General features: G+C 32.6%; 1 protein-coding gene across 2 annotated transcripts; it reads right to left on the reverse strand.

Moving 5' to 3' along the window:
* Window positions 1-10,263: 10,263 nt before the first annotated feature.
* Window positions 10,264-13,002, reverse strand: LOC111001437 (neuromedin-U receptor 2). 2 transcript variants are annotated; one of them, XM_045629532.1, is made up of 4 exons: window positions 12,251-13,002; window positions 11,669-11,766; window positions 10,931-11,038; window positions 10,264-10,589 (listed from the first exon to the last, which is right to left on the reverse strand). In XM_045629532.1, the coding sequence occupies exons 1-4, from the start codon at window positions 12,975-12,977 to the stop codon at window positions 10,530-10,532; spliced, it is 993 nt and encodes a 330-aa protein (XP_045485488.1). In that variant the 5' UTR covers window positions 12,978-13,002; the 3' UTR covers window positions 10,264-10,529. The 2 variants fall into 2 exon arrangements, with proteins under 2 accessions (XP_045485488.1, XP_022127029.2); XM_022271337.2 differs by having other exon boundaries at window positions 11,669-11,769.
* Between the last annotated feature and the right edge of the window lie 241 nt (window positions 13,003-13,243).

A 13,243-nucleotide genomic window follows, 5' to 3' on the forward strand; every position in this document is an offset into this window, starting at 1 on the left:
TAGTCCTTTACGTGTCATTCTGTAGGTACAAAGAAATTAATAACTTTGCGTCGAGGGGCTCCGACAATGTCTGAGCATTAAAACTAATGAAAATATTTCTCATTTTGTAAAATGTTTTGACATAATGAATGAAATGACCTATTATTAAAATTCAACTTTTATTTTAATACAAAATTAGAGATGAATTGTTCTAAAATCAACTGATGATAGTAGATGTGCATAACCATCATTATTTTCTATTTTCATAGAAATAACTCTGTATAGAATTTAAAATTATCGATTTCTAGATATTTAATTTACGATTATTGCATTACGGTTTTATACAATTATTATCCGTGGCTAGACAATATTCTAAACTATTACCCCCTAATTATATTAAAAGCTTTGTATAACCTACACTGTTTTGACAGAATACATAATCAAAAGTCAAAAAGAAACGAATGAGTACTTTACACATAAAACCAATTCAATTCGTTTCACAATTACAAGCATTTTTTTCTAAACATTTTGTATCATATTAATTTCCCAGAATTGATTACAGTGTAACAGGTTGATAATATAAATTGTTCGACCTGTTGAACCTGGCGATCGGCCAAACGGCCTTCATGCTTTACATAATTCTCGGAATGCACGTAGAGCCACGTTCTAGTCGTTATCGACACCTTTTGTACTAAACGCTTGTCAGGCTTAATTCAAAACTGTAGATGACGGCTGGTGTTATGTAACATTTTATTCTGTTTTACTGTGCACTGCTTTTGTACGCTGACGGAAAGCATTGGGATGAGCACGATTGATAAAACACGTAATAGACAAAGATTGTGAACATGTTTGCACTCGTTAACAAAAAAAACAAAACATATATAAATTAATCTTCCAAAACTGAATAATACGGGTATTCCAAGTTTCCAAGATTCGAAATTCAAATCGAATGTACATCAAAAAAGAATACGCCTAAGCGAAGTGAAATATTTCTGAATTCATAAATTATGCACAAAACGAATTAAGTAACAGGTGAACGATTTGTAAATGAATAATATATCATATTCTTCCGCGTCGTAGCCTAGAAGAAAAGGTTATATGTTTATTTCGTGAAAATTTAAAAACCTCGAATTTCATTCATGCGAGTATTTGATCCGCCGCCGGCGACAGATATTAAATTTTCTTGTTAAAGCTCGCGTTACTACGTAATACATATTGGATATTTGGAATAAACTATCTCTCAAGCGAGATGCCACACAGGATGCTTCGTCGGACGCCTAAGAACTTTAAATTTTATTACAAAATGATTACTTCGTGCTACAAAGAAGTGTCGTCTGCGAATCCCGCGAAACGCAAATACCGACATTACTCGGATACTACACAGGTACAGTCACTGTCTCGTGATTACAGAAAGAAGATGATTTATTTGCTTAAATATCAATGAAACAATCAGAATTGTGAATGTTTTTTAGGGGTTCGGATCAGCTCGGGTTTTGGAATTCTATATATATAGTTACGTCATTATTTAAATCACTTGATATAGCATAGATAAAATAGATGCAACCTTAATATTAGGGAAATTTAAGTGAACGTTCAATAACCCTTTAAAATATTGATGCAACAGCTGGAGAACCGGAGAAAGCAGAACGTGTCGTAGTGGATAAATCGGGCTTTAAATCTACATTTCTTACTATATCTTCATGATATAAAACACACATTTCCTTTGCAATGCATTCATCTGTCGTCAAACTAAAAATTCGTTGAAATTCAAACTCAAAACGTAAAAAATCTTTTCTAGTTCTTTTAGTATGTTCTCACATCAACACAAACACATAGTATAATATACCTAGGTAACACAGATATTTTTAAGAAAATTATAAACAACAATATAGAAAGATGCCAATACTTTTATTGTTTTTCGAATTAATTTAAAAAATATAAAAAACCACTGCGAAAAGCAGTGGGCCCATACTTCATAAGGGTTCTTCTATGGCATTTTCGTACGCTTTCACCGCATCTTCAGGGCTCGTGAAACGAATACCTCGAATTTTATCTTTAATTAGAACTCATTTATTCCCAAGAGTATTGTATGGCGGATGACTCATTATCTTGACACCTGCCATAGTCGAATATTCAATCCGTTTTGCGGAGTGCGCTGAAGTATTGTCGTGGTGGAGGATCCTGCTTCCAGGGCGCTGCTGTCGAATTTTTTCGAGTCGCTGTTAAAGGACGTCCCTTATGCTGCACGTGGCACGAGATAGGGCTCCATTAAGAACTGCTAAACGCAGCCTATCATAGCTTTGTTGTTGAGTAAGCCCACAACAAAAGTCATAATAAATCATTGACCGAAATTTTCCCGCGTTAGGTTCAATTTCAAGCGTAACAAAAGTTTCAGATTTGCCGCCAATTCACAAAAACAAAAATAACAAATGACAAATGAATGTAATATAATACATTACGTTACCAAAGAGTTCTAAAATTGAAATTCAAAAAGTTTTCATTAACAATATTTCTAACTGGCCAGTTCTAAACATTTTCAGTGTTACCCACGTATAAGTAAAACCTTGGATATTTTTATTACAGACGTTACGGGGGATAAAATGTTAGGACATAAAAATAACAAGCGTTTTTATTTCCTTTTCCTTAAATAATCTACACAATCACAGATCTCAAAAAGGTTCATAATAGTCGAATATCGAAACATAATGAATATTTTAAATAAACTACTGACCGTCGACCACTATATGTGGTATATAGTACCTTTAGCTCCTTCTGAGGATTAGCATTGTGAGACAAATCTGTACACAATTCCTCATACAAAAACATAACATTATTTAATAAAATAAATACACAGAGCAAATAAAGTGTATATTTTGGTTGTAGTAAATCAGTTGCGTCATAACTCTTGCGGCGTTTCCTAATTCCCAATCGCACCTGCGTCTCCACCCGAGGTTGAACACAGAACTGTGTCGTTTATCAATGCTTCTAATAATAAAATCATACATTTTATGCTCATTTATAACTTCGAACTCGTACTTACAGGTTAGTTTTTGTAGTTGTAAAAGCCTTTTACAAAAGGCGGTTTTTCTACAGAACTGTCGACCGATTATCGTTAACCTATTTTTTTTCAAGATTTTTATTTCTTGACAATCAATTCAAGGAATTGGTATCTTTAAAACACACAACAACCAAACAATAAGATTAAAGATCCTTATTTTTAAGTTTTAATGAAAATGCATCATTGAACAATCGATTGATACCTCTCTTAGAGACTATATAACCTACACTCAGGAAAACTAACATTTTAAGTATAATTTCAGCAGCATTTTATCGCTATTCCGCTCAGAGCTTGCGAAATTAAGGAAACATAAATCATATTTTATTATCATTGCAGACAAAGCTTAACCTAAAATGCCGCTAAATGCAATCAAGAGTTTTTATTTCTGTCATTAATCATTTTAATTGTTCACCCAATTTGTGGAAAGGGTTGTCTAGAATAAAGGGTAAACGATTAAATATTAAATAACTACTATTTAGTTTGATTGTATAAGCTTTTATATTATAACCAATTACAAGCTATTACTTTTTCCAACCACATAAGCTATATGCACCATTGTAGGAATCATGATCTCTATATATTTTATAATCGCTTCCGTGACTCAATGGACAAAATGGACAATCGAATGGGTTTGATTCCTAAGGTAACATTTATTTCGGTTCGGTAAACTCTTTTTCAGTTAAAAAAGTGGAGACAATTTGTCAATTAAAGTAAGGAATAATACTTAACTAAAACTGTTAATATTCTTGTTTAATTTGAAAGAAAACGTAATTTTATTATCTCAAAACTCGGTGCAAAATTCATACAAAAAATATTATACGAAAGCTTAATTCAATTCAAGCGGAAACCAGAACTTGTTCTGTGTTTATTTCAATACAAGCCTTTTGATATTTAAAGCAAAGTATCTCTTCAGACCTTAACATTATAATATCTATTAAACAATACTCGGCTCTGACCTTTCGCACTCTATGGAGCCGCTGACCCGAAACATTCTCGAAGGCAATATTAAAGTTTCTCATTTATTTTTAATTCTTCTGAAGTACCTTTGATGTAGGCTATTAATAATTATCTCGTTTTTAGTACATACGCCTACATAATTACAAGTTTATTGATATAAGTTTATTTATATGACTTACGCCCGAACCCAATTACTGCTCAATTTCAAAATTGAAAATAATCTGAGATCAGACCGTAACAGTCGATCTATCTCCTATCTGCATCTTAATAACCAAACCCTACGAAGACAATCTATTTTTGGCGACAGATAGAATGAAATCTCTTTGCTCTCTACACTCATATTTGATAATCAGTATAAACCAAAAAAGTAAATAAAACCGTACCAATAATATTAATTTTCAATACATGTCTATGTTTAAAACGTATCAAACATCTTTTAAATTATTTTAAAAACTGGTGTAGGTTAATATCTTAAGATAGGATATTACAATAGTTGTAGTGTCATTTTCATACAAAGGTTAAACCACATACACCAATGTATTAATAAATTAATTAATACCATGGATAGTTTGTGTCGACAGATGGTTATCCCTCGATTGGTTATTGACACACTTTTATCTATTCAAAGCCTTTATTTCAACTTATACAAGAGAAAGTTTACAAAAATTATATGTATATAAAAAAAATCAATACTAGATACACTTTTATCTATACTTGTATTAAATATCTATCTCAGATAGTCAAAAATGGATTGAGATAGGCGAATAAATGTAAAACGAAGGCGAACCTATAATAACTCCACTCATATATGATATGACTAAAGTAACAACACAATTCAGTCATCGTAGCTCGAAACTCAAGAGAGTGAAAAAGAATTCGTCAAATTCTCACGTTTCACGTGTTCAGAACTTTCTATAAGGGATATTTGAATTTTATTTGTGTAGTCCCCGACCCCTTATAAAATCCTCTGACACAACGCTGACTAGCCGAGAGTGGCCCAGGGTTTATATTCCCCGTGTGCCGCGACCCATATAAATTGCTAAAACAATTGACCATATCATTTTTGGGTTATCGCATATTACGAGCCGAATTTTAGACAATCTATATTCAAATCTTTCGATATTTAATAAATATATGGTATGCCATATTGAACGTTAAGTAACAGTCAATATAAAAATAGACTATCACGAAAGTAATGGTGGCAAAAGTAGGCAAATGCTGGATACACCGTTTTGTTAAGAATTCAAAAGTGTTCAATTAATAATTAACAAATTAAAATTAACATAAATTATTTATTGATTATTACGAAATTATATAAAATTGACGATTCAATCCTTGTAGGTTCGCCTCGAAGTGCCAATGAACAGAAGAAGATTATTCCTCTAAGACCTCCATTAGTACAGTATAATTCAAACACAAAATATCAATTTTATTGAATGTAGTTGAAGTTATATGCAGTTTCTCTCGTAAATGTAGATGGTAGCCAAGTTTGCACCATTAGCATTAGTTCAGAGTTCAGCCAGTCAAAACTTGTTGCAAAGCGCTGGATCAAAATTTCCACGAATGTGTAACTCCACCAGTTCCTGCCATAACTTTCGGTTATTTGACGCGATTTACGAAATATGTTTAATAATAGCAACTTACTTAGGTGAACAGTACGTACAGTCATACGTATACGTATACGTAATTGTAGGTCTCTATAAAAAGTATGACGAGAGAAAGCAAGTTTAGATGGACAAAAATAACTACAGAATGGCAACCACGCGATGGAAAAAGGAAAGAGGAAGAGAGAGCAAAAGATGCGCAGATGATAAAAGTAGAATAGGAGGCACAACTTGGACAAGAAGAGCTAACATCAGAAAATAATGGAAGCAGCTAGCCTATGTGACACAGGACACGCTGATTACACATATCGGGTCATGTGCTGAAAGAGATTAAGATTTTATTATGTAGACTTAAGTTTTTTATGTAACTTAAATTAGTTATTATACTGGGTGTCAGTAATAAAAGCTAATATTAAAAAAAAGTATATAATTTTTAATTTTCTTAGAATTATTATTTAAAATTCCTTCCGGTAAAATTTTTATTTCAAATTCCTTGATAAATAGGTAATAATGAATAGGATCAGAAAATTACTAGTTAAATCAGAGGCTTGCTTACTAAAATAAAAGAAATGTAAGACATAATTTGTAGCAGTTTGGTCGATTCAATAAGTTTCAGAAACATTTTTGAAAAGGAAGTCTCAGAATTATTTTCTTGAATTTATTAAGAAATAGTCTTTGTATAAACAGTTTTATCCGCAAAGACTGGAAACGCTCATTGAGCGAAAAATTGGACTAGACAGAATGCTCTTTAAGAATAACAATTATTTCTGTAGATCTCTACAATTTTTCTCTCTAGTTTTTATTTGCATGTTGGCATAATTAAAATGCTTTCTTAACGCTATCATAAAACTGTAATTAAATATAAAAAAACGCTGCTAAACAAATTATTTGAAGTCCTAATATAAATTACGCGTCACGTTGTTTGTCCGCTATGGAGACGTAAACTACTTACCCGATTTCAATAAAATTTGCACACCCTGTGCCGTTTGATCTAACTTAAAAGATAATAAGAATAGCTTACATGCATGTATAATGTATATTGTATATATATAATTAATTTACACAATTTTCCAACATTTCTGAGCCAAATTCCTTATTGATATCGATAACTATTCTACATTTTTTAAGAGAAAAGAAGAGAATCTCTAAGAGACGGAAATAAAAACATAACTAACCGGGACTTGGTCTACCGTGACATTAAAAAAATACTTCTTACATGAAACTCCACGAGAAAAAGCTCCTCTAAACATTCTATTAACTTGACGGATTTTGAAAGTTACCCATTATCCTCAGCTAATTTAAGTGACTAAAGTCACAACTTCCGATTTAATTTACAAGAAAGCTTAAGGAAAGATTCGTTTATGTAGTCTAAAAGTAAAGTTGTCTAGTAAGAGAAACTTTGCAATCGCAACCAAAGTTTCCTGATTTAGTTTTCTGTTAGTGTTACCAGTGTGACACTTGTATCCACTTCCATGATACGGGTCTTAAATAGAGTGTCTAATGGGACAAAGAAATAACTGCCTTAAAATATGTTCAACTGTCACAGTTAAACAATTATTTTAAATTATAAAACATTCACGGCCACCACAAGTGAAGTACATGATAAGAATCGCATTTGTTTATCGTTTATTATTTCTATTAACAGCACATAAAATGTCCGAGCACATAAATCCGAATCTCAATTAACAAATTACAATTTGACTTAGAGTCCTTGAAGAAAAGAGCGTAACAATTCTTAAAAGGCCGGCAACTCACTAGCATTCTCTGGCATTGAGAGTGTCCATGGGCGGCGGTATCACTTTACGTCACACAATACGGTATGACTTCACTAGTCGCAGGTGACGGTTGGCTTAAAATGACTGGTTTTTGTATCAGCTATAAATGGGAAGTCAAAGTGGGCCATTAATCCCGCCCTCCTAACGATTGTTTCCAAGCCTGAAAGCCATCTGCGATATTCAGGGGACTTCGGAACTTAGGTATTATCCGGATAAATGGATTCCTGATTGGATCATCAGAAATGAAAAGCGGCTTCAGTGTTATATATAAGTACTTTTACCGGATCAAGAAAACCTTAGGTAGGTTAATTATGTGTTAGGGAAAAATCTCTCTCGTATAAATTGAATATGTATGTTCTTATAGCAAAAAGCATACTTAAATATCCTTTTAAATAGTTACGAGTACCACCTGAAATATTAACTTTGTTTTTAAAATTATTGAAACATAAATTCAACTAGAAACTGTTTCGCGCGGAGGAGACAGTGATATCTGTTTTTATATAGACCAAGCTGACATCAAGTTCATGGAGCGCCTTCGGGTCAATCCAGAAACTGCATACTGAGTGATGGCGCTTGCTAATTTTTCGCTAAGTTTTAAGGCCAAAAGACCCACATAGTCCCTTGCAAACCAACATATATACCGTAGGTACAGGTACATAAGTATATGGTACCCTAGCAAAAAACCAAGTAGATTTTAGAATATGAAGAGTCTTCAGAACTGCTCGTCATTTAGCCCAGTCATATTAGGGGTTTCACCTCGGAATGAAAGATAATAAGCTGCAAATTGGTATGAACCTTTGTTTTGTCATTCTAAATGTTGTCTCAAAAGTCACAATCGTTATCGTGTCCGCGTCTCAAGATATTCAAGGTCAAATGTCACAAAAATCGGTTTTTCGCGAATATCTGGCTTCCTATCGGTTAAATGAGATTTGCATTTATTATAAAAGTTGTAGGCTATAAAATTCCCTACAACTTTTGTTTAAACTTTTTTTTCATACGACCAACCGTTTTGAAGGTAGAGCGCGAAGTGCACATCGTACAGACATAAACCTGTACAACTGTCAACACTTCCACCAACAAGTGTAGCAGCTCATCAACACATAAAACGTGTCTACTACCAGATTCAAACGTGGTTAGGGAAGGACTTAGAACCTCAAGAATGGGGCTGGATGCTTGAAAATGAAATCCTGGAGCCCATACGAACGTTATTACCTCCAGCACCAGCCGAACTACTAAACTAACAAAAGTTGTAGGGAATTTTATAGCCTACAACTTTTATAATAAATGCAAATCTCATTTAACCGATAGGAAGCCAGATATTCGCGAAAAACCGATTTTTGTGACCTTTGACCTTGAATATCTTGAGACGCGGACACGATAACGATTGTGACTTTTGAGACAACATTTAGAATGACAAAACAAAGGTTCATACCAATTTGCAGCTTATTATCTTTCATTCCGAGGTTGACCCCTTTTCTTACCTAATATGACTGGGCTAATTATGATTATAATATATAAGAACAACTTATATACAATCTAATGTATAGTGTATATTATTATAAAAAAATAGTTTTATAAAGTCCAACGTTATGTAAGTTTTTCGCAAGGGGTCTCCAGGGCCTAAACAAGAGACTTATTCTTTTGCTTTACGGTCTAAATGGGTTTTTATCGTGAAAGTTTTTTGGGATAGTATAATGGGGAATTACATGCCAAAATCATATTTATATATCTACGTCTATATTTATAAGCATTAAAAAATATGCGGAAATAGGGTACTTCTGGAATATTTTGGAATTTCATATAATTTCCAACAGTCCTGTTAAAAAATATATAAAATAATATTATAAATCAAAGTTAAAAAAAGATGTAAGGGTATATAACTCATATTGAATATATATGTATACAAATGATTTTCTTAATGTAGGGAAGTTGAAAATAATAATTTTATAATTTGACTTTGTAAAATATATCAATCTACAGACCTCTATTGTTAAAACGTAGCTTAGTTTTCAGTAAAAACTCTCGTTCTAAAATGAATAAACCAAGCGCCCTTAAGTAATAATGATTTTATCACTGAAGTATAGATGTCGCTCTGCTTAAAAGATTTGTCTTATCAATGTATTTTTGTTTTTTAAAGCAGTAATAGTCAAAATATTATACTTGGGTGATGCTGAAAATATTTAGAACTGGCCAGTTAGAAATATTGCTAATGAAAACTTTTTTGAATTTCCAGTTTAGACCTCTTTGGTCACCTAATGTAGTATTAATTTGTCATTTGTTTCGAGAAAATAATCCTAACGCGAGAAAAATGTCGGTCTTTGATTAATTATGACTTTTGTTGTGGCCTTACTCAGCAACAAAGCTATGATAGCCTGCGATTAAAATTTCTTAATGACGCCTCATCTCGTGCCATTATTTACAATGAGTTTAAGCGTGGACGTAGCAGATGGATTTCCCATACTTTTAACCGATGACCAGAAATACCTTCGCATGGACCGGTGTCTTCTGCCAAATTTATTCACATTTACTGTTAAGGTAAGTGTTAAAACAAATAACAACAATTAAAAAGCAGTACGATGCTACTACGCATGCGTAAAACGGGGTATGACACTAACAATAATCGAATATTATGAAATGATAGAAAGATCACTCAATGTTCTGGGGAATATTTCGTTTAAAGTTGCTATGTTCAAAATTTAACGGGTGCCTCATGTTGGCTGAATGGCATTCGACTATGTTTATAATTATAGAAATACAGTACTTTTGGAATAACCTCCATTTTTTTATAAATACCAATTATTTTCACTATAGAAAAAAGAAATTTGGTACACGACTTGTACAAAAGTTCATTTTTTTCCTTACTCCTAATTTCCTATAATTAATCATCATCATCATGATTTGATTTGATTTGATTACTACTGACACATTACATACATTTACTAAGAAAACGTTCGCGCCAAAATGTTAACCATAGATTCTGGTGGCCGACACTCAGATTACATAGAAGATTATTGTAGCACATAGTAACTAGATTATTGCATAATAATATGCTGTGTCTATGTTACATGGCTATCTTATATTCGTTCTAAGACAAAATTTTATGAATAATAATTAAAGTTAAATTAAAAATTAATAAATTGTAATCTCCGCTCCGCATCAGGCAATGACGTCAATTGTTAAAGGTCTTTCACGTTTAAATTTTTTCCTCCATAACATCTGAAAAAAAAAACATAAGAGATTGGACAAGATTGAACGTTCTAAAAAAAAAATCTTTATTATTAATGTAAGGGCTTTCCTCTTTATAAAAAAGGCTGTATTGTTGTTCGCTTTTAAAATATGATTGAAAATATAATATGGCAAATATCGAATAATTTAAATGCTAATTCAAGTTTTACTAACTGCCTTTGCAGCATATTTTGTGACCCACATTGCTTGTACAATACATATTAATTTCTCTAATAAGAAGGCTACAGTATATCGCTTACAATAATTTTATCCTTACACAAAATAACTGTCCTTCAGTGACTATACGCTCTAAAATAAATATAATAACTTACTTTTAACGCTCTTCGAAACTTAGTAGACATGAGACTGAACAATATCGGATTGAGTACAACACTAAACCAAGTATTCATTAACGTTATTCTGATTCCTGTGCTAAACCACTGAAAAAAACGAAATTTTATGAAATAGGTTAGTTCCCGTGAGAATTTAGCAAATATATTTTATTTATTAACACTTCGTTACATTAAATTTTTTTTCAATATAAAAATTGAACATAGTTAAATGAAATGGAGTGCAACTGGCGGCCTTATTGCGTTCGAGCGATCTCTTACAGGCCACTAATATATATAATTTACAATATGTAAGGTGGAACTTGTTTTCTTTGTAATTATGCACGTACATCATACGAACAGTCTCAATTGTTTTTTTTAAGAGTTTATGGCCTTGATTTATTGACCCAACTCGACCTTTAAGTCAAGTCTTATTTACAGGCACTAATTTTTATTTATTTTTTTTTTTTTTGTTATTCACTTGTTCATTTAAATTATCCAACTATCTTGTTGTATTCAAAATATTGTTGTGGTCAAAGCGTTAAGAGTCTCAATTTAACATACTTTAGAAAAAAACTATTTCTAAAAAAACGCATCGAAATTTCAACCGCCGTTATTTTCATAGCTTAGATTGATTATAAACGTCGTCTTATATTTATATCAATAGTTAAATGTATATAATTTTATTCAGAACTCTTCAATTAAAAATAATCATATGATTTAATTAATTAATTGTCTTACCCATTCAAATTGCATCAATTGTCGCATATCGTAGGCGAAAATCAATATACGATAGGTGAAGAATGGAAGCCAACAAATTAAAAACGATCCCGTCAGTGCTGCTGAAAAGTATTTAACAGCATTAGTATTTATCGGCATTGTTATTCAAAGAAAACAATTTTATAATAAACAAAATAGACCATCTAATTTTGCACACCCGTTTTTTGTTGATCAGAATTAGATGTATCTTTGTCTGTGTTCAGTTTCATTTTTATATCACTTTGTGATTAAAAATATTACTTTTTAATTTACTTACAGCTTATAATTGACTCTTGACAAAAAAAATAACTTTTGTGCACTTTTTTTTCATAGAACAGGGCAAACGGGCAGGAGGCTCACCTGTTATTAAGTGATACCGCCGCCCATGGACACTCTCAATGCCAGAGGGCTCGCGAGTTCGTTGCCGGCTTTAAGAATTGGTACGTTTTTTTCTTGAAGGCTCTAAGTTGAATTAGTTCGGAAATTCTTCAGTGGGCAGCTGGTTCCAGAAAGTGATGGTGCGCGGCAAAAACTGCCTAGAAAAACGCGCAGTTGTGAACTTACCAATTATTTTGTGAACTCTTCGCCTATTATCACGGTGATTGAAAATTTTTCCTTTGGAACTGGTCTTCTCATTCTCATTCACTTTGAACGCTATCATGGTATACACAAATATCATAATCGCCAAAGGTAATACAAATGTAAGCAAAGCAAGTACACCATTAATTGTCCTCGCCTCTTCTGTCGGCACTGTGAAGCATATCGATATTGTTTTCGTCTTTATAGTTTTCACTGACCATACATCTGGTAGCGACTCCAGTATTGCCACAATCCATATGATCGCTATCACTTTTGATACTCGTTTCCAAACTGGTGATGTATTTAATAGCAATGGATACCATATGACTATATATCTCTCAATGGCTAAAATCGTCATCATAAGAATTCCATTATTCCATAGACACGTTAGGAAGAAAAATCTTAGCTGGCAAGTGAAATCATCAATTTTCGAAAACTCTGTTACGAAATCGTAAATATCAGCTAAATTGGTGAACGTAACTATTAGGTCAGAAACAGCCAAATTGAATAGATAGTAATTTGTAGCAGTGTGCATGGATTTCACTGAGTAAATGACGATGCAAGTTAGGACATTGCCGATAAGACTAACGAAGAAAATGATTAAGTACACAATCACAAAAAATATATTCAACAAGTGGGGTTTTCCTTCAAACGCTCTGGTCAAAAACTGAGACCAAACCTCCAAGTCGTTTTCGGAACTTGTTCTATTCATGATGCCTTTGTTACGTGTTGCAAACATGAAAACTACCTTACGTCTAAGCACACACACGCTAACGTTGCTATAATAACCTCGCAAAGTAATGGTTATGATAATATTTGCTAATTCTTGTGTGTACTACGATTAAGTGGATTAAAAAGTGTTGACGCAATTAAAGGTTTCTTCGAAGAAATTTGGGTATATCAAATATAATTTATTAATTGAAGATGACAAGTTAATTTGGTTAAGGTTGAAAGTGGGTTAGAACAAACATAGATAAC

The sequence above is a fragment of the Pieris rapae genome, chromosome 9 (genome assembly GCF_905147795.1).
Source record: "Pieris rapae chromosome 9, ilPieRapa1.1, whole genome shotgun sequence".
In the NCBI taxonomy this organism is placed as follows: Eukaryota; Metazoa; Arthropoda; class Insecta; order Lepidoptera; family Pieridae; genus Pieris; species Pieris rapae.

Excerpts from the sequence above, each read along its gene's own strand:
- LOC111001437 (XM_022271337.2), bottom strand. The coding sequence starts at position 12,977 with ATGAATAGAACAAGTTCCGAAAACGACTTGGAGGTTTGGTCTCAGTTT. Across the intron at positions 11,770-12,250 it reads AAGAGTTCACAAAATAATTG|CAGCACTGACGGGATCGTTT; the intron begins GTAAGTTCACAA and ends AATACTTTTCAG. Across the intron at positions 10,590-10,930 it reads AGTTTCGAAGAGCGTTAAAA|ATGTTATGGAGGAAAAAATT; the intron begins GTAAGTTATTAT and ends TTTTTTTTTCAG.